This window comes from Manacus vitellinus, unplaced genomic scaffold, assembly GCF_001715985.3.
Source record: "Manacus vitellinus isolate BGI_N305 unplaced genomic scaffold, ASM171598v3 scaffold_0_pilon, whole genome shotgun sequence".
Classification (NCBI taxonomy): Eukaryota; Metazoa; Chordata; class Aves; order Passeriformes; family Pipridae; genus Manacus; species Manacus vitellinus.
In genome coordinates, this window is record NW_021938789.1 from 10,174,835 (window position 1) to 10,199,651 (window position 24,817).

Here is a 24,817-nt window from a genome sequence, read left to right on the forward strand (position 1 = left end):
TGCGCGGGCGGCCGCGCCGTTGTGTGTGAGGGGCCGGTCCCGGGGCCTGCGCTCGCAGCCTCCACCCGGCCATGGGCGTGAGAAAGAAGTCGCTGCAGGTCCAGGAGGCCTTCCAGCTGGCCCAGAAGCCTCACCAGAACCACGCGAAGCTCGTGGTGGCTCTGAAGGGCACCTATACTCAGGTACGGCTGCCCTGGGGCGGCCCCGGGCCGGGGGGAGCTGGGGATGCTCCGCGGCTGCTCCACTGCTCCCTCGAGGGCGAGGGCCTTCTCCGCAGTGCTCCACTGAAAATGAAGCCCGTGTGCCTAAGGAGAGCCCTGCCACTTAAAAAACCGGAATACCACCCCCCCCACAATCCTCACAAAAACCCCCACCCAAACCAAGCCGCTGAATTCTACGCATTTGCCTCCCGCGAACGCGGCTGTGAGAACTGCCCGCGGCAGGAATTGATGGTGTTTGGATCCTCGAGATGTGGATGTGACCCCCGAGATGTGGGTGGTAGTAGATGGGGGTGTCGATTGCCATCCTGAAACCTGTCAGCGGGTAAATGTGAACTCCAGGGTGGAGCCCAGTGGTCGGGACGTGCCTGCTGTGCACTTAAAGCAAAATCCTCGGTGAGGGGTGCACGGCAGCGGGTGTGCCCTAACTGCTGGCTGCAGCTCTTTAAAAATTTAAGTGGAAGCTGTCAGTTATAAGCACATTTATTTTATTTTTCTGTGGTACAGCTTTTGAAAGATGAAGCGGGCAGTTATCTTTTGTTGTGGTTTGATTTTTTTTTTCCCCAGATGGATGATAAAGAAGACTTTCATGAAAAATTCATTCATTTCCTCAAGTATGCTATGATAATCTACAGACGGGAACCAGCAGTGGAGCAAGTGATCAATTTTGTGGCTAAATTTGTTACTTCATTCTATCAGACCGAGAAAGAAGATGATAGTGAGGAGGGAGAAGAAGATAATTTACTTCTGAATTATGTGTTTAAATTTCTGCTTGAGGTACTGTAATGATTATTATTAAATCTTTGACATAACAAACAAACTTCCTGCAGTAGGGAAAATTTGCTGGTGCTCGAGGTGATACTTACAAACTAGAACTTAGAAAGTGAAAGCAAGGCAAAGATAGTGCTATATGAGTAACACCACCACCACTCCCCCAACCCTAAAAAATCCACTATAGGTGCATTTATAAGCATGAAATTGGGGAGGTGGTGTGGAAATGAGTTTATACTGTTTCTTTGATAACAAAAAATATTAAAAGATCTTCCATACAAGTAGGCTGACAGGTATTAATTCCTTTCTGCTTAGTGGAAGTGTTACATAGAAAAATCAATGGTTCCAATAGCATGAACACAGAAATAGAAAAATATTAAAAGATCTTCCATACAAGTAGGCTGACAGGTATTAATTCCTTTCTGCTTAGTGGAAGTGTTACATAGAAAAATCAATGGTTCCAATAGCATGAACACAGAAATAGAAAATTAAGAAATGTGAGAAATAGAAATGTAATTAAGAGAATTACATTTTCTTAGACTAATGTTTTGTCATGGAAAGATTACTGATCGGGCCAAGTTCACTAGTTATGGTTGCTAACATCTTTTTTTCCTTCTAATGTTTATGGAGGCAAAGCAGTAAGTTGGCTAGTGCACTGCAGGTTTCATGGAATGGTAAACATGCTGCTTCCTTTGTGAAGGAAGTGCTGATTTTCTAAAGAGCCACTGATACAGGTGATGGGCCATAATTTTTTTCCGGTTCTGTGACTTTTTAATCTTATTAAAAATGAGTAGGAAAAGCTTTTGAAACATAGAAGTGCATATTTCATTTACTTTATTAAAATATTAGCTACTTACATGTGTGTATTAGGACCTTTATGTTGGATGTGAGAAAGAGTGATTATGAGAATACTTTTTTTTTTTCTTTTCCTAAGTCTCATGATGCGAACAGCCACGCAGTTAGATTTCGAACATGTCAGCTTGTTAGTAAGATTTTGGGAAATATGCCAGAAAATGCCCAGATTGATGATGACCTATTTGATAAAATTAATGAAGCTATGCTGATTAGACTTAAAGACAAATTTTCGAATGTGAGAATTCAAGCTGTCTTGGCCCTGGCGAGACTTCAGGATCCTAAGGATGAAGACTGTCCTGTTGTTAATAGTAAGTAGTAATGGTCTTTTTCTTTTCTCTAAGAACATTTGTTTATTTACATTACTTTAAAGCATTTTTAAGCTTCTTGTTTTTAAGCATCAAGTAAATGAATATTAGAGAGTATTCTTGTAATAATTCATGAACTGGAACTCTTTACCAGAGGAGGTTGTACATGCAAGAGTTGCATACGTTCAAGGGGAAAAGACAGAACTGCTTGAAGGAGATATTTTCTAGACAATTGTATTGGGCTTGGGCTGCTCTGTGAACTAAATGTAGAAATAGGATAGTGAAAATAGTGTGTTCAGTTCTTGCCCTCTAAGGACCCTTTGGTACTATTAATTGAACTGAATTAGTAAAGAAGCTCTAAGAAACAGTAGGGATGGTAAAGAAAAACTATTATTACCTCTAATTATCATCACTTTCTGTAAGAGATCAGCACCTCTGCAGCACAGGTGTCTTGATGCTGTGTGTGGGTTTCTTTGTATATGGTGTGATTCTTGACTAAGCTGCTACTTCTGTTGCCTCCAGGTAGACAGAGTGTAGATTTGTACCAGCACAGCTGTTATGTAAATTGTGCCCCCATTAAACTTCACATGCTGTCTTTTGTGACAATTTAGTTAGATGAGGTTTTCTGTTGTTAAGGTACCTTCTTTGATATTTTATTTTCTAAGTGTTTATTTATAGGTTGCTTGTTTAGGAGTACCTAAATTTCATAGTCAATCATTGTCTCACAGAGCAAGAAGATGAATTCATATATACTCTGAGTAAATTAATTTTATAGTTGCTTTTAATTTTGAGGAAGGGTCAAGAATATAGTAAAAGAAAGTTGCAAGGGGGATTTACTCTATGAGTTTTGGTAGGCTTAATGGAGGTTGCAGTTTTCCATTTATAGGAAAATTTGAGCAACTGCCTCAAAGGTAATGAGGATATACAGCTAATCAGTAGAGATCTTAAAGCACCAACATTTGGAAAATTTTTTTCCCCAGTAAATGACAAAATGGTTATTTATGGATGGGATCTGGAGTAGCAATTTTTGGAGTTATTAACTGAGGTTCCTACTTACAATTGTAAACCTTATTTCTTTTGAGATCATAGCTCAGCATGTAATTGCCCTGAAATCTCGGGGTTGTGACCCTGAACTGTTTCCTAAATTATCAGCTCTGCAGGGGCAGGAGAGGCATTTTAATAACAGCTGCTGATTTTTTGTTTTGTTTTGTTAGTGTTTTCTGTTTTCCTATAATGTTTCGAACTCTTAGAAAAACATTATTATTACTATTTTATTTTCAGTTTACACCACATTGCTTGAAAATGATTCAAACTCAGAAGTGAGACGTGCAGTGCTGTCATGTATTGCTCCCTCAGCACGGACTTTGCCAGTGATTGTAGGCCGCACTATGGATGTGAAGGAAGCTGTCAGGAAGCTGGCATATGAGGTAAATTGGATCACTTAATGTTAGTTTCAAGGGCTGATTTAATAAAAGTTCTAAAGCCTTTTTTTGTATTTTACTTGTTAAACACTAAGAACAGTTAGATAACTTATTTTCATTTACAAAAATTGGGAGGGGCAGTGCTCTAATACAAGTTTTCGAGTTAAAACCCCTGAACTTGACTGCAGAACTTGTTTGATAGAAATTACTTTTGTGATAGAACTCGTCTCTCGAGGATCAGACAGTAGAAGTATAAATTATGTATGCAATCTGTTGTTTTCTATCTATGCTTTTTATGATGTTTATTAAGCAAATTTTCCTCTCTGTTATTACATAATAGATATTAAGTAAATATAGGGTCACAGCAGTAGTAAAAAATTACATATTTTTGCTATTCCCATTTTGACAAGTATCAACCATTACTTGTTTATATGTAGAGTAGGGGCAAGAATGTGTGCTAACCTGTCTGTTTCTTGAGCAGGCATCTTAGGCAAGATCTTGAAACAAAATGTTCAACTTTTTCACACAGAACAATCTTCTGCTCTTTCTTAATTTAGGTTAAATTATGTTTTTTAACTGAATCCGTGTTATTAGGATTTAAGAAAAGTACATACTTCAGTAATTTATTGCACGTATTTATTGCACTTGGTGCTTTAAAGGGAGAGGATAGTTTTTGTATCCAGGTGTTGCATTCAAACAGAGCTGACAAGCTTCTAAGCTGTGTGTTAACTTTTTATTTTATTTTACATTGTTTTCCATGCACAAGGGTCTACTTGTTAATGTATTGTTACAATGCTGATGGTGTAAGTATTACAGACTTTTATTGACCTAGGATTTCTGTGGGTGGATAAAAGTGAGAATATAAAACAACATGTAGTTAATGGATTCAGTTGTTATCATTCGTAGAAATGTATTTTCGTGTCTTAATTCTTTTTAAGGTTTTGGCAGAAAAAGTTCACATGAGAGCTCTGTCAATAGCACAGAGAGTAAAATTGTTGCAACAAGGACTTAATGACAGATCTGGTAAGAGAAAATTGTTTTGTGAAAATATGTTGAAAACTTGATATTTTTTGACCTCTGTTTTAAACCCTTTAAATTCCTGTATTATTAGATGCTGTTAAGGAGGTAATGAAGAAGCTACTTCAAGTCTGGTTACAAGTCACTGAAGGGGATGTTTTAGAACTGCTTCATCGGCTGGATGTAGAAAACTGCCCAGAAGTGGCCATCCCAGTACTAAATGCTCTGTTTTCATTATCTCCTCTTCATGATGTTGTTCAGGAATGTAAATACCTTGACAGCAGGTATCCAAAAGACGAATATTTTGCATAACAATATAAAGGATTATATCTAAATGGGGAGCAGAGTAACTAAGGCCTGTGATAAAGACTGATACTGTGGTGTAAGCTCTGTTGGTATGCTTAAGTGTTTTGGATATGCTTTTTTTCTTTAAAAAAAAGATCTGTAAACACCAGCTGTGTTCACCAGCTTATCTGTGCCCAGATAAGCAAGAGGAAAAAAAAAGAGAAAAATATATTTGACTTCTCAATTCCAGAATACCCCCAAAGTCACATTGTCAAATTCTAAAAGTAGGCAGTAAATTAATCAGTTAAAAAAGCTTTTATATGAGTAACAGCTTAGAGTCTAATTTGTTTTAAGTGCTCCAGTTTACACCCACAATTCTGATTTCCTCTCTTCATTTAGCATGGGATACTGAAAAGCTCCTTTGTTTCCTTTCTCCCTCTTAGTAATGCTTCTAGTCTTTCTCCCACATTTCCCACTCTTTGACTTCCTGCTGTGCTTTTTGCTGAGCTAAGAGGCAGCACAGTTTGGGACTGGTTCAGTTATCCATGACCTGTTTGGCGAATCAGTCGGAATGGAATTACTGGACTTGTGTGTCAGTCTTGTTTTGGAGGTATTTTACTTGTTTTAAGAGCTTGACAGAATTTGCTTAGTCTTCTTTTTGAGATCCTAAGCCTTGAAGAAGATAGTGTGATGCATATTAAGATCCATAAAGGAAAAATGAAGAGGGGAAGAAAACCAGAAATTTAAGTTATAGGAAATTGCTAAGGGAGGCAAAAAGGTGTGAGAAGAAATGTCTTGTGTTAATTGAGGCAATGAGAGTGGAATGAACAGTGGTAGGAGTCTAGTGTCAGATGATAAAATTAAATGAGAAATTGTCACTGATTAAAAAGTGATAACAAAATCTTTGAACTTTGGGATTAAATGTATAATATGATCGTATGAAGTGTCTTGCATTCTAGTAGTTGCATGACAGATATTTTGAAATCAGTAGATGCTCTATGCATTGCACTCCAAAGCTATAGGTGTGGGCCTGTTTGCCTTTAAAAGAATCAGTGATAATGAAATAACTTTCTTACAGCCTCTGGAAATGTGCCAATGTCTTAAGAGGTTCAAAGGAGAACTTACATATAGTTATGGGCTTCTCGGGCTGACTTTGATCCTGCACAAAATGAGACTTCCATTCTGAAAAACTGGGCTGTCTGAGAATTTTAAGTTGTAGGTCTGTTAGACTATTGACAATTTGAGAAGTTAAATTATTCAGCTCATAATGAAGTTATTTAATTTATGAAAAATATTAGGGTTGTTCTTGTGTGATGTTCCTGAAAATAGCTTGAGTGATGCAGTATCAGTATGATAAATGGTTAGATTTTTGAAGTTCTATGATTTCTGTATGTTAAATAAAGACCTCTCAGACTAATGAGAAGCCATCAAATGATCGGTTTTCATCTACATATTGCACGGGTTTGTTTGTTTTGTATGTGAGGGACCTAAAACAAAACCAAAATTTTTGTTGATGGTTTGCCAGTAAAATGGGATTCAAGAGAGTGAAAAGTACCTCTGCAGTGATACTGTCCTTTCTGTTTTGAGATAGAATTAGTGCACAACTTAATGCTCTGCTTCTGAAAATGAAGACTAATTGCCATGTTTGGCATGGAAAAGACTTGAATCTAAAGAGTAGTGGGGTCCTGTGACTAGTAAATGGAGGATGAGCTTAGAGATATGCTGAGAAGCACTTGTATTACTTTTTATGCTACTCAAATATTGAGTGAAGGTCTTGTATTAAGAATGGAAAAAGCAATTCATAAACAGAAGCTGAAAAATATTTTAATGCAGTCGTTGCATTTCTGCAGATAAATGGTGTTCAGTTTTCTAGACTTGTACAGTGATAAAAATGTTTCCTAGAGTTAAAGTACTGGGTGGTTGCTGTAGTTGGTCTGAAGGGTTGAGCAGAATGTTTATGCAAACTGATATGAATAGTCTTGAGTTAAAACACTGAGAAGGGCAATGTACTAAGAGAATTGGGGAGCTCTGTGTCCTTACTTAAGAGAGGAAGTTTTTTGTCAATCTGTAAGTAATTCTGTGGGAAGTACCTTTGACAGGATTTTATTTTCATCTTAGGAAGTAATCTTTATTTCTAGTTTTCTGATATTTCTGGGCATTTGTTGTCCTTGACCCTATTTTATTTATCTCTTTGTATTTGTTTGTTGATTTTTGTTTAGAAAACTGATTCCACTGGAAGACTTAACAGCTGAGAATGTGTTACATTGGAGATGTCTTTGTGAAAATCTAAAATCAAAAGGTAAAGAAGGTGAAGATTTACTAGAGGAGATGTTGCCAGAACCAGCTGTATACGCAGATTATTTATTAAGGTATGTTGCATTTAAAAATAAATCGTTTGCTGCTAAAATTGATTTATTTTTTTTAAGCAAAGAATATTTCTTTTATTCAAACTGTTCAGGTGTCCTCCAAACCCAAATTCATGCTTGAACAATGATTTTAATTTTTCTTCCCTTTTTTAAAAAGACTTTTGAGAGGATTTACTTCTTTTAAACAAAACCTGTAAACAGCAAATTTGTAGCCTAAAAACAATGTTTGGAAAGCCCTTTCTCCTGAATTATCAGCAAGATGGGACTGTTAGATCAATAGCACATAATTCTGTGTTATTTAAGATAATAAAATCATTGTTCTGAAATATGCAGCTATCCTTTGTGTACGTGTTATTATCAAGGTCACTGTGTTTGCACAAAGATTTTTAGAGGCTGCAGAAACTGATACTTTTTTCGTTGTAATTTGTGAAAATAAAGTAAAATATGTCTACTCTCTCCAGGAGAAGTAGTTTTGTAATTGAAACCTCCCTTCTTTTTTGCCTGCTCAGGCAGGAATGCTTCCCAAAAACTTATGTTTGAAGGCAGTGGCAGAGCTGCCAAATGAGCCAGTTGCAGAACATTTATTTCATTGAGGGGGGTGTGTGTGGGGAAATGAATGTTTTGTGAAGCCAGTCTTTTCCCCAAAGTGAAGGATGGTATTTTTTTTTTCTTGGTGAGATTCTTTAGTCTTAACATAAATTTTGAACAGACTTCACATTTGTGAGCATGGAGAATGCTGAGAAATCTTAACTGAGCTATTGTACTTGTGAAACATAGAGTGAAGCTTCCTGAAATGATTAAAAATCGTATCTGCTGAAAAATGCATTGTATTGATAGATGTTTGCAATTAAAGATATGCATATTCTTTTCTCACGTCACTGGATGTAGTATACTAGTGGTACTTACAGAAATCATTGCTACTTTTCAATGGGGAATGTGTTAACATGTTTCATAAATATTTGATAAATGAAGCATCTGTGCTTGCTTAATTTTGAAATGTGTATCCAGTCTGGTGGGTGTACATTCATTCATAATTAATTTAACAGGCCGTAAAATATTTGTTCTCCAAAAAATTTGTTCTTCAAGAGAGAACATTTGTTCTCTTTCCATCTGATCTTACTTAAAATGCCTTCAGTTACCTTCCTCTTCAGGGTGAGGCTGAGTAAGGTTAATTAGGTTTGCTAGAACTTGTTTGTGGTATCAACTGAAAAACTGTTCATTGTTGAGCTTTGCTACTAGTTGTTTCAGGTAAGATTTGCAGTTCTGCAGTCCTCTGGTGTCCAGTTGTGCAGTGCACTGAGTATCAGAAGGAGCAAGAAAATGCAAGTCACTGGTACTTAGGAAAAAATGCAGGATTGCAAGTTGCCTTAGGTATTTCAGTGTGATCTGGTGCAGGTGACGTTACTGTTAAGTGATCAGAAACACTTACTTTCATTTCAGATGTCCTAACTTTGAAGAAATTTTTAAAATTTGCTAAAAATAATGAGCTGCTGCTGAAAAGTATCTGTAAAGCTGGGGTAGAAAAAAGCATCTTTTTCTCAGCTCATATCAATATTTAAATTTCATTTTATTACATTCTATTCGTTACTGGATTTTCTACATTATATGTTTCACTCCTGATTTTCTGAACGTGCATAACTCAGATAGAATTTTGATAAGAGAACAATGATTCTAGAAAAATAAAGAAATGGAACAAACTGGTTACACTTCCATGCTATAAGGCTGAGTGTATATGATAACAGATTGTTATTCTGGGATGACATATTTGATCATGTATGCTTTCATGATTTTCTTGTATTTGGTCTTGCAGGCAATATAACACTTCTGAACTTGTAAAAAAATACATAGTACCTAAATATGCAGAAAAATAATAAGAAAAATGCTACATCTGTACATTTATTCCCAAGATGCTGACTTTATGCATTAGTACAGAACTGAAATCACACACAGAAGCATAACTTGTAATTTTATGTTTTTTACTGTTTAACATTGACAAAAGGGATTTTTTTTTAATGAAGTGCTTTATTTTTAAACTGTAAATTATTTGGTATAAATAGCTTTCTGAAAATAGTAATCTAGGAAAAGAACACAAACATTAAGTTTTAAGGTTTGTAACTAATGTAACCACTTGTTCATACAGGACAAGAAAGTGGTGGGACTTTTTTGGGAGGGAGAGGAGTGGTTTTGGGTATTTGGTTTTGATTTGTTCGGGGTGGGTTTTTTTTTTTAAATTTTTTACTGTCCAACAGTGATTCTGAATGTAAGTATATCTATTCTGTTTGGATTCAGTTATCTTGAAACCATGCCAGTTCTTACTGAAGAACAAAAAGAAGACTTTAATTGTTTTGAAAACCTGATGACAAAAGAATTTATAGGCCAGCAACTGATTCTTATCATTGGCTGCATGGATACCATGGAAGAGGGAGGAAGGTAAACTTAAATATTGAATCTGTGTTATTAAGCTTATGACACTCATGCCTTTGTACAAGCATAGAACCTCTGGGAAATGAACCTAATCAGTCAGACAAAATACAGTCCTCATGCTAGCTGGAAAAAAAAGCACAGTCTCTCTAATGGAATTGGTCAAAAGGTGTCTGCTTACTTTTATGGAAAAGTAAGTTTTAATGCAGATTTGACATTGTGGAGAACAAATTCAGTTGTTTTCATAAAGTGTTCTTGAGATTATGAAGTTACAAGACTGTTTATTTGGAGCATAGTGTATAAAAAAATAAAAGATAAAAATGGATTACTTTGCAACAGATGACTTGTAGCAAGTAACCTGTTTGTTTCATATGTTTTTAAGCTATATTCTGCTAAGGCCTAAAGGGTCTTAGATGCCACGCTAAATTGGACTGTGTTAACTGAGTCATTTCTATAATTGAACAGCCTTTTGCTGTGAGGTAAGAAGAGTGAATAAATTTGGAAATTCATGCCATCACAGGCATTTTGTGAAAAATTGCAGTTATGATAGTATAAACACAGCAATAATTCCAAGCTCTCAGTGGAATGCATATATGTGTGCCAGACTGGCAGGATAGTTTAACTTGTAATTTTTTTTGGGTTTTCAGACAGATAATTTCTATGAAAGCATTCTACAGTATTGATTCTGACTGTTTTCTGCTGTTTTTTTGAACAGTAGTGACACCTGTTTAAAAAATCCAACATTTTCTAATCAAGAAAAGTTAGGTAAAATCAGGAAAAGACAAACATTGCTAAGCAAAAAAATATATTTAGCAGCTGATATAGCTATGGAGAAGTTTCATAATATCTTATAAAGTTTTCATCACACTAGCTTGAAGTTGGTAATATTAACTCATGTCTTCCATTTTCTTGAATAAGCAAGAAAATGTGCTTTTTTTGTGCTTTTTTTTCTCTAATGCAGAAAACATCTGTTAGTTATTTTACAAAAGATTCTCATTCTACCTGCAACTTCAGCAGCACTTATACCTCTGCTCGTTGAAAGATTGCTCAGTATCGTTAAGGGTGATGACACAAGGATTCAAATTGTAAGTAATTCTAAAAGCTTATAGTGTTCTAGGCTCTGCCTTCCCACATATCAAACAGCTTTTATGAAACATTGTAACAGAAATATTGGGAGCTCAAATATTTTAGCTTGGAAAAGCATTTATGTCTCCCTCCCCCTTGTTTTTTTTTTTCTTTTTTTTAGCATACCTGCATTTTGTGGTTGTCTAGAGATCTTTATCTTTGGAAATTTGACTGGTGTTGTAAATGTAATGCTCTAACTAGGAAAGTGTTGCACTTCAACAGCCTGTTCCATAATACCTTATTGTATTTAGATCCAAAGTGTTTTGACTAAAACGTTCAAAGTGAGGATAATGTAGATTTTCCGGTTTCATATTTCTCTTCCCTCCTGGTAGTTCAGATAGGTACTAAAAACCCATATAACAAAAGTATTTTATATAGTAGTCTCTTTAAATGTAGTGCAATTATTTAAACTTGACACTGGAAAAGTGGACCCTTGATTTTACTCAAATATTTTAAATGAACTTGGGACTTGAGGACAGAGATAATTTTGGAAAATCCTCAGCCCAGTGGGTAAATATGGATATAGGTCTGTTCCATGGTTACGATGGAAGAACTATGGTAATTGTAGCATTATGATACAATTGTAATGGTAAATGTGTGCATTTCTGATATCCTTGTGAAATACACTGATTTGATACATTCCATTGATTTAGTACAGCTTGAGAGAAGGTTAAACTTAGGTGATCTGATACAAGATAAATCAAATTAAGACTATCCTGTCTCATTCAGTCTTTAGTTTTCATCATGTTTCATCTCATTTTGTATTTACATAATGGGACTGACTTTGAAGGAAGCCCCTAACCCACTGAAAAACTCTCAGACTAGTTCTGCTTCTACTTCTATGTGCGTATTTGGCTTGAAATTAAATAGCTGATGTTCCTTCTTCTACTTCAAATGGTTGTTTATAGACCTTTAAATGATGGTGTTCTCTTTTGGCTGATGAAAAGCCCTACTCTTGTTACCAGCAATTCTTTTTAAAGCTTGTGTTCATATCTAGAGGAGAAAGATAGTGCCAGAGAACTGTTGGTGTAGAAACAGCTGGACTTCATGGATAATGTGGTCTTCTCATTCTTTGCTTTCCCAGCTGATTGGAAGAAAACACCAGACTTGTGGTCACACTATGCATTGTCAAATTGAGGGTTTATTTGCAGGGAATATGAGCTGTTAAGAGAAGCTGCACAGATGTGCAATACTTTTTCAGAAGGATAGTGTTTTAAATTTGGAAAAGTTAAATGCTTAGTGTATGACAGCTGAGCTGAAATTAGTGGCACTAATACACTGTTTGTACCAACAGATTGCAGAAATTATATCAGAAGTTCGTGAGCCAATTGTTGCAGTTGAGCAGCCTGTTAGTGCTGATGAAATAAGAAGGAGGGAGCTTAAGGTAAGCTAGTTAATAAAAAAAATATTATTTTAAGCTTATGCATCTAGAGTTTTATATAGTAGTGTCAATAGAGTGTTGTTGGCTAATACCACAAAGGTTATTATATTAATTTTCTTTTTACTTTGTATTTCAGTTGGCTGAAATAAAAGTGAAGCTTTTTGAAGCAAAGCAAGCTTTGGAAGAATGCATTGCTCTGCAGGATTTTAATAGAGCATCAGTATTAAAAGAGCAAATAACTGAGTTGGAACACACAAAAAATGATCTGATAAAAGCGGGAGAGCAATGTGAAATTAAAGAAATGCATGTGGAGAAGGTCTCTTCCCTTCCTGTATTCCTAAGTGCTGGTTATGTTTTAACATTTATTCTTAGTTTTAAATGAAAGTGTAGCTTGGCCTTGTCTCATCTACATTTTTAATATTGAAAACAAACATTTATGGTATTAGTATTCTCTTTCTGCAAGTATAGAAGCTGATGGTATGCCCTAGCAAAAAAATTAATTGCAGTTAAACTGTTCTTTTGTCCTTAAATAACTAAAGAATTCTAAAAGGGTCATGTTCTTACTGCTTTTACTCTTGACTAGGTGAAAACATGAAAAGGGATCTATTTTCATCATCAGATGATGATTAATATTCTTGCACAACAAATGTGTAGTGGACATGTTTATTTGGGTAGGGACAAATTATGATTAATGGCCGCATTCTTCTTATTACACCCACCATTTGTATTGATAATGTTTCTCTTTTCCCTGACCCACTTGCAGAGTGATCCTGAAACACTGTTGAAGTGTCTGATGATGTGTTATGAGCTTCTGAAGGTCATGTCCCTTTCTAAAGGAATCAGTCCAACCATAACTGAAATCATTCAATCTCTGGTATGTAGGAATAAAAATACTGTTTATATTATAATGAAAATGGATACATTGTAGCTGGCCCTTGGATGCTGGCAGGGTGGTTTGTGATTATTTCACAATCACTTTGCTGTATCTGTAGTGCTGTGCTTGGTGCTTTTAAGCCTTTTGAGAATCCAGTGTCTTGGAGGTGAGTGCAGATAATGCTATTCTGAGCTCCTGTGCCAGAACTGGTTGTGGCAGAGAGATACTAAAATACAGTAAGAATATAATAAATATTTGACTACTGTATATGACAATGCTGGACAGGGCTGAGGTGTACTGTGCCAAGTGGAGTGCTTAGATGTCTGCTTACTGCCTCTAATTACTTGGATTTTCTATCAGCCAAAGTTATGAGAGCTCTAATAGAGAACTTTTAATGTTTTGGGGCTTTTTTTGTTGTTGTTGTTTTGGCTTTTAGTTTGTTTCTAGTCAAAAACTTTTTATCTCGGAAAGACTGGAACTCATATAGACCTTTCTTTCTTTCCTTCCATGTACAAGAAAAGATTCCCCACTCTGTTTTCTTAGCACCTTTGAAGAGCAAAATATTTTTGTATTGAAAAATAAAGCAGTGGCATTATTGGCCTCTTGTAGTCTACAAGGTATACTTCCTAGTTTCCATTTTGAAGACTATGCATTTGAAGATTAACATTTCTAAATATCACAGCCTTTTAACTGTTACTGAAAGTGCAAACAAAAAAATTGAAAAAATAATACACCATTGTATGAATGATGTATCCACATGGGAATACTCTGTGCGATTCTTATCTTTTTAGACAGTTTATATTCGAAGTTTGTAATGGAAGTAGTCAAGATAAGATCAACAAGGAAAAGTATGGAATGGCTTCTATTGAAGAATGTTTAAATAGGTTACTGCTTTGTAACCTTAAGGGTAGGGCTTGAGAGAGGGCAGAAGTCGTAAGACATTGAAGAAAGTGAGTAAGGATTGGTTGATCACCCCATGAACCTATTCATTAGCAAGCTCAAAACATGAAATGAGTTGCTTCGTCACCTAAGTGTGATCTGTGGAATTCCTTGTCGTGGGATGGTGAACACTTGTACAAATTTCAAGGAAGACTGAGCAAGTTCAAGAAAAATAAATATTACGGAATGATTTGGTTATTCCTATCTCAGCTGCAAATTCTTGGGACCTTGACAAGAATTCTTAGGACGTATCTATTTAGTCTGTTTATGTAATACTTCATAGGAATTTGAACTTGATCTTTTGATAGGGAGAAAATGGACTGGATGACCTCAGAATGGGAATTCTTAGAATTCAGCTGCAATGAAACTTGCTGAAATGTAGTGCAACCACACCTGATTTGTTGCAGATGTATAGAAGTATTCTTAGAAGTCCTAATTAATGTTGTGCATCCCAGAAACCTTTTTTTTTTTTTAACTTGGTCTTTCTTTAATTTTCACATTTGTTGTTTATTCCACTTTTCTTTGTCCAAGATCATGCTTTTGTATTGATGTTCCTGCTGGATTTTCATGTATTAAGTGATTTGGGATACTTATTTGTGTTTTACTAAATGCAAAAATATAAAAAGATGCCAATGTGGTGTTCCCACTGTATCTAGTCAGGCTTTTTTATTGTGTAGAGTTTTACAATTGTCTTCTCAAAGCTATTCCAAGTACATCGAAGTGGCATCTGTATTTGGTAACTTGGGTACAGTTTCTCTGCAAGAATGCTAATGTCTTTTATAAAGAAATATGTAGATTTGTTGTTGTTGTGTGTTATCTTTTTATCTCAGAGTGATCAACTCCATTTTGTTTGAAAACAAATATTTATTAAAAACACCCACAAAGGAAAACACTCATGTGACTTTTGCCATTATTTTATTGCTGATTTCGAACAGCATACCCAATCTGCTTCTGTTTATATTTAGATAAACAGAGAATTTGGTAGTTGCCACTTTCCAAACCTGTATCAAACTAAATTATTTTTATTTTCAGGGTAAACACATTTTAGTAGTCAGTTTTTTATTTTCAATTGATATATTTCAACCATAAAGTGTAATATTTTTCTTTCCAGATACTTCCTGGCGTAACTAATGTTCATCCAGCTGTAAGAAATATGGCAGTTCTGTGTTTGGGTTGCTGTACCCTTCAGAACAAAGAATTTGCCCAAAACCATCTTCCACTGCTGTTACAGGTAAAATGTCTGATCAGAAATGGTCTTTGTAACTTAGTAAATAAAACTAGTCTTGTATCCATAACAAGCTATTATATGTAGTAATGGTCTTTGAGAACCAGTGGAGCCTGATTTTCTGGAGAGTGTGGTTTCATTTAGGTTTTTCTGATGTCTAATAATATTCAAGCTTATATTTTACCTTGGTAGTAGCATGCCTTTCCTTTGTAAGGTCATCTGTTGTCTTGAAAGTTTCTAGGAATTCCTTATCTGAAAGGTCTCACTTTCTTTTCCAAATCTGGTTATAATCAGTCATGTATTTGTTATTTGATATAGAAAAGAGAAGGTATAGTATTCTTTAAGCCTTCCTTGGGAAACCAAACTAAAAATGGGACTGTGATTGTTTTCACATTTCTGTCACACACTTACCTGTGATCTTGGGTGTCTGATATAATTTCTGAATTACTATTTTTTTAATGGATTAAGAAAGAGTTGTTAAGTAGAGGATAAAGCAATATTAAAACCAAGAAACAATAGCATGGCCAAACATCTATGGATATAGAACATGTCGGATGCCATAATACCCGCATCTCCCACCCTTGTGGTACATGTTCTCATGATGAGCTAATTGTATCAAAGATGACACCTGTTAACTTTTTTGACCTTGGCTTTGAGAGTCATGTAGGTGGCCATTGTGCTTTATTAAAGGTGTGTTCATGTAGACACTTGAGAAATGTCAGCAGAGGCTGAGCTGAGATGCTGGGCTCAGACAAGATGGTAGAGCTGTCAGGCACCATAGTAGGAGAACTTTGGGTTACTAAAAAGTTAGCATATATTATTGTTTTTAATTTGCCTTTGAGTATGTCTCATTAGAAAACAAGTTTGTTTAGGGAAGATACAGTTGTTTTAGTAACTTAGATTTTAGACTTGAGTACTTATTTCTATAGGTGCTAAACCCCACAATCTTTCTGTAGGCTGCTATCAGAAGCAGGGTGTGGGGCTAAACAGATCTAGAATCTCTAGGTTAACCCACCCATGATGTATGGTTTTACTTGAATGCTAATTTGAACTCTAATACGTGTAGTAACCTATGCAACTTTGACTTTGTTATCTTGCTTCCTGCTGTCTTTTTAAATACTGTTGATTTTAATTAAGCTGTACTTTTTTTAAGCTGTGTTTCTGTAGTGCCTAACACTCTGGAACTACTACAGGCAAACAGACTTTGTCCAGCGTCTCTTTATGAGTTGAACAATAAAATTACATCTCACACATGCATGCTCACTCTGTGAGTGAACTTCAGTTGATTTTATGTAATGCAAATTGCATAGATACCTTGATAAACTATTTCCCAGACTGTATTATAAATCCAGGTTTAAAATTGTATCACATCTTCCTAAAATCTGAAAGTTGTCTCAAGTACAATAGAAAGTTTCCCAAATTAATAGTTGTCTTAGAGCAAAAAATCTTATGCTGAATTTTAACATTGGTGATCTGCTGGAAGATGATGTATGTATTTTCCTTATTAAACCTAGGTTTTACAAATAGATAATATAAAGATAAAGCTCAGTGCTTTAAAGGCAATCTTTGATCAACTAATGCTGTTTGGAATTGAGCCTTTTAAAAGCAGAAGAGACAATGACTCTCAAAGTGAAAGTGCACACATTAGAACTGAAAATGGCGAGGATGAAAGCAAAACAATAGAGGATGAAGAAGATGCTGCCACAGTTCACAGCCTTCTGAAGCTACTTTCTGGTTTCTTAGACAGTGAGGTAAGGAATACTATAAAATATGCCTTAGTTTTGTTTTAAAATTATTATTGCAGATGGCTTACCATCCCATTAGGTTGTATATGACTACTACGTGATGTGTAACTGAAATCAATAGTCTTATGTTAAAATAGTCCTAGAAAATGACTATAAGTTTTTCACTGGTACAGACTAACAATACTCTTGAGCTGGCTTTGAATTCTGTGCATGTGCAAATATAGGAATGTAGAGAATTGATTGGCAAGATAGGATGTAGACTATTACTAGAAAGTATTAGTGCAAAAGGCTGTGGTTGGTGCGTTGTGTTTGTGATGAGTTCTTCCTTCAGTTTTCAGAGCTTAGGACAGAAGCTGCAGAAGGCATTGCCAAACTGATGTTCTCTGGGAGGCTGATCAGTGCCAAGCTCCTTTCTCGCCTTGTTTTGTTGTGGTACAACCCCGTGACTGAAGAGGACACTCGGCTTCGACACTGTCTAGGAGTATTCTTCCCTTTATTTGCGTATGCAAACAGGTAATGGTCTTTGGAATTTGTGATGTGACAATATACATCGATCTAGCAGCTTTAGGAACCTTTTTTGGTCTTGCACAAGTAGAAATTGCAGAAATGCAAGTTAGACCTAAAGGTTTAATTCAGCCTCCTATGCCTATTGCTTTTGAAAGTACATAATCTCAACCTGTGACTATTCTGACACCTTTCCATTAATTCCCTTTTACCCCTGTGGCCTTCCACTTTTTTTTTCTTTCCTAAGCCTATAATTGAAACTATTCTCCAAGATACTGAATAAAATATTAATTTAAAAAGATGTGCTTTACTTATTTATGCTGTTGAGCACTACAGGTAGGCTTTGAAGAGTCACTAAAAAGTAGCTAGCAGGAATGCTTCAAAAGAAAATAATCAGGGCCCAGCAGATATCAAAGAAGCAGGCTGGTGGGCTGTGGGTTGGGGTTTGTTTTTGTTTTGTTTTTGAACCAAAGAATACTCCAATTTAAATTCACAGCAGATTGAAAATCTCCTGTTTATTTTGGTAGTGGACAAAGGAGGTAGAGAGCTTATGTAAACAGCAACTCTCATCTCCTTTCACCTGCTGAATGAAAAAGTTGTTTAACTTTTTGTTAAATTTTGTTAAATAGTTTAACATTTGCTGTTTAACAGTGGTTTGAGCGACTTAGAACGAACTGAGTATTTATCTGGTTGTTTTTATGGTTAATATTCAATTTACTTCTATTATATGTTACCTTATCTATTTTTCCAGCCAAATTGAATTAAATTTTTGTGGCCAATACATTGCTACATTAAGGAGTGTAGTTCAAACAGGAGTTGTTGGAGATGCAAAAGTTAATAAATATCAGAAACAGCAAAGGCTTCACTTCAGTTAGTACCCTGTACTTTGCAACACCTTGTCTTTCAAATTGTTTTGAAAAATGTTGTGGAACTACACTTTCAGGCAACTTATTGCAGAACTGAGTGCAGCATGGTTTTTTTAGGCTTGCTTAGCAGGAATGATGAACTCTTCTGAGAAAAAAGCATGAGTATTTCTTCCAAAAATCTTGTTAGCCACTGCATATTTTTTTTGCCAGGCTTCCTTGCTTTCTTACACAATGAAAAGTACCCACAAAGAAAAAGGCTAGCGGGAAGGAGGAATGAGCAGAAGACAAGATTAATCAAAAAAAAAAACCTGAGAGAAATGTATTTATGTAAATGTATTCTCTTGTCCTTAAGAGCAAATATGTCTATATATCAGACATATCAGTTAGGTTTTCAGTAGTAAGTTTGAATGTTCAAACTCTTCAGAGGCAGGAAGTGTTACTTAAAACTTACTTGAAATACCATGTGCTAAAACTTAATCGGTTTTGTGAAGCAAGTTTTGATATCTTGATCTTGCTGGCTGTTGCTGCTAAGGTTGGCTGCTCCCACTTTGCTTTGACTGATGTGTTACAATGGGTCGGAGAACTTTCATCCTGGAAGAGAAAACAGTTTTGTCTTCTAATATTTGATACCACTGAAACAGGTCTAACCAAGAATGCTTTGAAGAAGCTTATCTTCCAACTCTGCAAACACTGTTAAATGCTCCTGCAACGTCACCTTTGTCTGAAGTAGATATCACTAATGTTTCTGAGCTGTTAGTGGACCTGACAAGACCAAGTGGACTGAAACTTCAGTCTAAAAAGTCTCAGGACTACCAGGTACAGTGTGTTAAACTGTAGGAAAATAGTATTTGTGTCTAGAGATTAAGAGCTGCCCCTCCCTCTTGCTTACTGCTACCTGTCTGGGCCTCTGAGACTCCCAGCAGTTGGATTAAATGAGGTAATGAAATCTTATAGCTTGACACTTTCCCTCCCACTTCCTTCCCCCCCAGTCTGCCCTCCCTCTTACAATTACAAAATGCTACTAGGACCTTGCACCATGGCTAATTGTCTATACTGGGAAAAGTATTTATAAAAATCATTTGATGTACATACTAAAAATACTGCATTTTAGGAAGATGTTTACTCTGTAAAATAAGAGCATTAACAGCTTAAATCGGAATGTTCTCACTGCTGTCTCTTGTAAATAGTTCCCAACAAAATGTCTGATATCTGATTTCTTTCCTTTACAGGAGTTAACAGTGCATGATAGTTTAGCCATGAAGATTTGCAATGAAATCCTGACGGACCCAACTGCACCAGATGTCCGTATTTATGCAAAAGCTTTAAGTTCACTAGAACTCAGTAATTCTTCCAAAGAGAATCTTCTGGTGTTGCTCAATGAGATTCTAGAGGTAGTACATAAATAACGTGGTTCTTACCTTTTTATTCATTAGCAATCTAATATTCTGATACACTTACAAATGAAGTGCCTTTTGTTTACTATGATGATGTGACTGGAATTTCTCTTTTAACCAGGCTTTGAAAATTAATTTTTGAGTAATTTACAAAATAAACTGATATCACTGCATAAACTGTAGACAGTATAACCAGGGTGCAACAGTGTGCCCAATTTGATATATTGTGGTACAATGAGATCTTTGTGATGTAGTTAACTTTTTTAAGTTAAAATAAAATTCACTATTAAGTCTTTTGCAGTTTGGATGGCTTTTCTCTAGTTAATTATTAAGAGCTGAAATTTTATACCTAAACTTATGATGTAATTGGAAGATCATTAGCCAACATGAAAAGGGTGCTTGATTTAAGATGAAGTGGGAAGGGATTGATTACAAGAATTTTTACTTCGGTGCTTTTATTAATATGGAAAAAAATTAACATTTGGGAGTATGACAGATGAATACCATGGTATATAGAAATGTTGAAAAGGATGCCAAATCCACTATGGGTATATCATCCAGAGGTAGCTATACTTCAGGTCCAGTTGCTTTAATGTTTTTCAGGTTTCCTTTAAAAAAATTATTAAAAATTTAAAAATGTGGGATTTCAGTGCCTGATGTTGATGGAGAAAGTGTTTCTACTTTCAGCTTGACTGATCATTTTCATGTCACACATTGTATCCTTTGTGCAGTAAATTTAAACAATCCTGTTAGTAGGTAAATTTAATGGATAAAATAAATAGTTGTAAAATTAAGTAGCATTTAACATTAAATGTCTTTTCTCCAGAAAGTGGAAGATAAACTGTGTCAAAAAACTATTGAGAAGATCAAGATGAACTTGACCAAGGATCCTAATGTGGGCAAAACCCACTCCAGACAAACGGAGGAAACAGGTCTCTCTGGAAGGACACAGGACACTGACATCCCATTGCCTGAAAACAGTGTTCACAATGAAGAAGGTAATTCGGAAGACATGTAGTACAGTAGCAGGTGTACAGTTCAGTGAATTGTTTGGATGTTATGAAAATGAGTTTTAGTTTTCCTTTATTAAATTAATCTACTTTTTGGAAAAAACAGGAAAAGGTAACATTTAGTAATAAATATGCAGGCAGTTTAAAATATTTGTACTGAAATATTTTACATTTTGTAGTGCTTTTTGACCAAATTCTGTCATATTACTCTGGTATGAATAGTGCTGTATTCTGCATCCTAAGCTCTGCCCTGCAGCTCTTTCTTTTTACCAAAAACAGTATTAAGATGTTTTGGTTTGTTTTAAATGTCTGGCACACTCCTGTGCCTGCGAAATACTGATGCTGACTAACTCATCTTTAGAACGAGAGTTGCTAACTTGGAGGAAGAAATAAGTGCTGGGTGGGGTTCTTATACTTTGGAGTATTAAGAATCATGCCCGTGGTTCTTGCAGGCTGTGTTACAGCAGGATAGAGCTGATACCTTCAGTGTTCACTCCAGTCTGTCCTTGTTGCCAACTCATCTGTGGGAGCCACATTTCCTTCTATTGCTATTTAAGAGTGTGAAGTGGAAGTAGCTGGAAGACTCAGCCCTGCCAGCAGAGTGTGCGCAGCTGCACGTGCCTCAGCAGTGTACGGTGTGCTGGGGCTCACAAAGGAGAATATTTTAGTCAGCAGAAAAGCAGTTGGATGAAACTAAGTTTGCTTGCAGAAGCAAAGCAAAAGTATTGACAAGGCAGTTGTTTGAAGCAGATCATGTGCTCTTTTACATTCTGTTAATTATTTATATTTTTAGCGGGTTATTTAAAGGCTTTAATCTGTTTTTTTTCCAGAAGTGCCAAATAGTTTAATTTCTTTTATCTTCTACGTTTATGTCTTCAAATACTTCTTGGATGGGAAGTTGGAAGTATGCTTTGAGCAAATAGTTGCAATGTTTTTGGCTAACATCTGATAATCCTTTTTGGTGTGAAATTGTCATGCAAAAGAATTTTTGAGCACTTTTTAAAAGCAGACTCTAGGAGAAAAGCATTGTTCCCTTTCCTTCTGCCACCCTCTCCCTCAATACATTTGGGATCATTAAAAACTAAGCAGCATTTACCGCTTCAAATCTGTGGGATTTCAAATTTTCAAAGAGTCTGGAACATAAGTCCTATGAGGAGTGGCTGAGGGAGCTGGGGTTGTTCAGCCTGGAGGAGGCTCAGGGGGGACCTTATTACTCTCTACAGCTCCCTGAAAGGCAAGGTGGGGGTTGGCCTCTTCTCCCAGAAAAGTGGGAGTGCATGCCTTAATATGTAGTTTCTGGTTTAAAGAAAAAGTGGGGTTAGATTGTGTGGCTTTTTTATATAACAGCCAAAATTTAAAATACTAGTACTTAAGATAATCAACTTTTATGACTTCTGTTTGTGCTATTCTCTTTAACAGAAAATAACACAGATGCTCTTCATACTCCAGTTAATGAAGTTAAAGAAACGGCAAAATTAAAATCCACAAGAAACAAAACTGGCAAAGGTACATGGGCAACAATATGAGTTGCTTTTAATAAAAAAATTTCATGCTTTTTATGAATGTATTGATATAAAAGCCGTTCATACTCCGTTGTAGTTTTTACAGTTTTATTTGTTAAAAGATTAGAGTAGTCTGTTTTGTGGAAATTTTTGTGCTCTCAGCCTCTCCCAATAACACAGATTTAAAAAAAAAAAGAAGGAAAGACTGACTACAGGATTTCCAGGGAACCTGGTCACAGCCATTGACAGTAACAAACAGTTGTTTCTGGGAGAAGTGATAAATTGTGGGGTTTTTATTGTTGCTTTTGTATTGTAATCACATTCTGTCTGTGCTGACTGCATATTTCTGTGTTTCAATGCAATATCAAACACTGAAGAAAGATACAAAACTAGCTTAAGAAAACAAATGGTATCATGATATGAAAAGAGACTTTTGCTTATACTTAGGACAGCGCAAAGCAGCAGCAGAAGGGAGGTCTGTGAGCAGAAGAAAAGCTGGCACAAGTGTAAAACGTCGTACTGAAAGGTAGGTCCTTGACTCTTCACCATCAACACCATGATGTTCCTTCCAGCAAGGAAATTTAATTCAAATGCTTTTCTTTCCCAGACTTTTACCTTTGATATCCTCTGTTCCTAAAACACAGATAAATATTTTAGAAAAAAAAATTTCTTTGAACTAGTACTTTTGAAACAGTGGCAGGTTTTGTCAAAGAGCCTGTAACCTTTTTGTAGCATACCTTTGGGGTGTAAAGTCAACATATATTCTAGCTGACGTTAGATTTTTGGTTTACATTATTGCTCTTCTTCCAATCACTTTTTCTGCTTTTTTAATCTGTTCTGTGGAGGAGTAAATTTTATTTCTTTTTCCCTCTCCACAGTTTTGTTGCTTTTTTCCCCACATGTGTTGATAAACTTCTGAGAAGTGAATATAGACAATGGATTTCTTCTTGTGTGATCTCATAGGTTATGAGAATTAAAAGAACATTATCTTTGTAATTTTTAGCTGTGCTCACTCTTTCTCAAGCAAGTAATCCATGGACTTCAGGGTCACCAGGGTCAGTCCACTCCCTTTTGCCTATTTGGTGTATTTATTTTGATTTCACCTAATTTGTGGGAGTTATGCTTATTTTGCAACTGCTATATCACTTGGAAAACAATATATTCTTTTCAAAAAATAAAAAGTTTAAAATTGGTAAGAAGTTTTTTTGTTCTTTAAGACCATGTTTCAAGTTTGTTAATATAAAAACTCTTGAGTTTGGTTAGTCTTTTTGGCCTTACTTTTAAATATTCTGCATTTCAGTTGTGATGAAGTTCCAGAATCGGTCCCAGTGTCAAGTTCAAGGCCTCCAAGACGAGCAAAAACATTGGCACTTGAAAAAACCAGAATGAATCTTTCAAGACTTTTGAATGAGGAAGTGGAGAATTGAAGACAAAAGGAAAGAAAGTGCCCTTTGCCAATGCTGGTAGTTAACATCAGACTTGAAAAATGAGATTTTTTTTTCTTGTTAGTCATATTTAACTCCTTTGATAATTCTAGATTTCTAGATTAGTTTTTTTTAAACAATGCAGTATGAAGTCCCTCTAGATTTCTAGATTAGTTTTTTTTAAACAATGCTTTTTATTATTTTCCCAATATGAAGTCCCTTTAGATTTCTAGATTAGTTTTTTTTTAAGCAATGCTTTTTATTATTTTTTTATTATTTTCCCAATAAGTCCCTCATTCATATATTAAAAACATAATAAAGTATTACCTGAACAAAACTTGGAGGTTTTTTTCTTTTACTTTAAAGAAAATACTGCTTCTTATCTGCAGATAAAATTGCTGTTGGTGCTAAGTACTCAATAGTTAAAGCTGTTTTGGTGTTTAACATTAGCAGAGGGTTTGACCTGTAGTGGTTGCTTGTGATGGCAGCAATTTTGAATGTACGTACCTCTGTGGCACCCACTTTCTTAATTTTTATAAGGTTTTATAACAATAAAACCTGGTCAGCAGATGCACATATTTACTGTTCATGTTAATGTAAGATAGAGTTGATCTTAGTTGTGAATTCTGGTTCCTGCAGATATGTGTCCACTTTACTGAAAAATGTAAAAGTGGTAAAACTGAGTAACTGATTTTATAAACTGAACTCTGGAAGTCTCCTACTGATCTTCACCTTGTTATATAAAATCAGTGATGTACTTTTAGAAAAGCATAAAAACATTTGTTGTACAAAATAAGATCCAGTAAGGAAAGGAATATTTAAGTACAGAGAGGTGTAAAAAATGAAATACTCTTAAGGCCCATGTTCTGTCTTTTTAAAGTAGCATCCAATTATGGGTTCTTTGTAGCTTTGCAGTTCAAAATCTTTTTCTAATGACATATCTAGGAATGGTCGTGAGTTTTACAGGACAACAGAAGATTACACTGCACGTAGTAGTCGCTGGTGGCTGAGCAGATTCACTCTGGAGATGGAAACACTTGGTTGGTCATGTCTGTCTGTGTTCCATTATGGATAATTTCAGAGGCAGTGGGAGAAATCTTGATTGCTTGACAGGTGCATCTCAACTATTGATGCCAAATGCAGCTTTCTGTGGAACTTGCATTTGAAAT

The 24,817-nt window shown here is 35.6% G+C and overlaps 1 protein-coding gene across 1 annotated transcript; it reads left to right on the plus strand.

The window, feature by feature from the left end:
- On the plus strand, nt 1-23,973 carry NCAPG (non-SMC condensin I complex subunit G). Its single transcript, XM_008930369.3, has 22 exons — nt 1-182; nt 786-995; nt 1,924-2,152; nt 3,431-3,576; nt 4,509-4,593; nt 4,682-4,871; nt 7,092-7,241; nt 9,528-9,668; nt 10,621-10,744; nt 12,079-12,168; nt 12,302-12,481; nt 12,929-13,039; nt 15,090-15,209; nt 16,718-16,954; nt 17,280-17,461; nt 18,960-19,134; nt 19,548-19,709; nt 20,539-20,710; nt 22,142-22,228; nt 22,672-22,750; nt 23,525-23,773; nt 23,823-23,973. The coding sequence occupies exons 1-21, from the start codon at nt 72-74 to the stop codon at nt 23,649-23,651; spliced, it is 3,108 nt and encodes a 1,035-aa protein (XP_008928617.2). The 5' UTR covers nt 1-71; the 3' UTR covers nt 23,652-23,773; nt 23,823-23,973.
- Nucleotides 23,974-24,817: the final 844 nt, after the last annotated feature.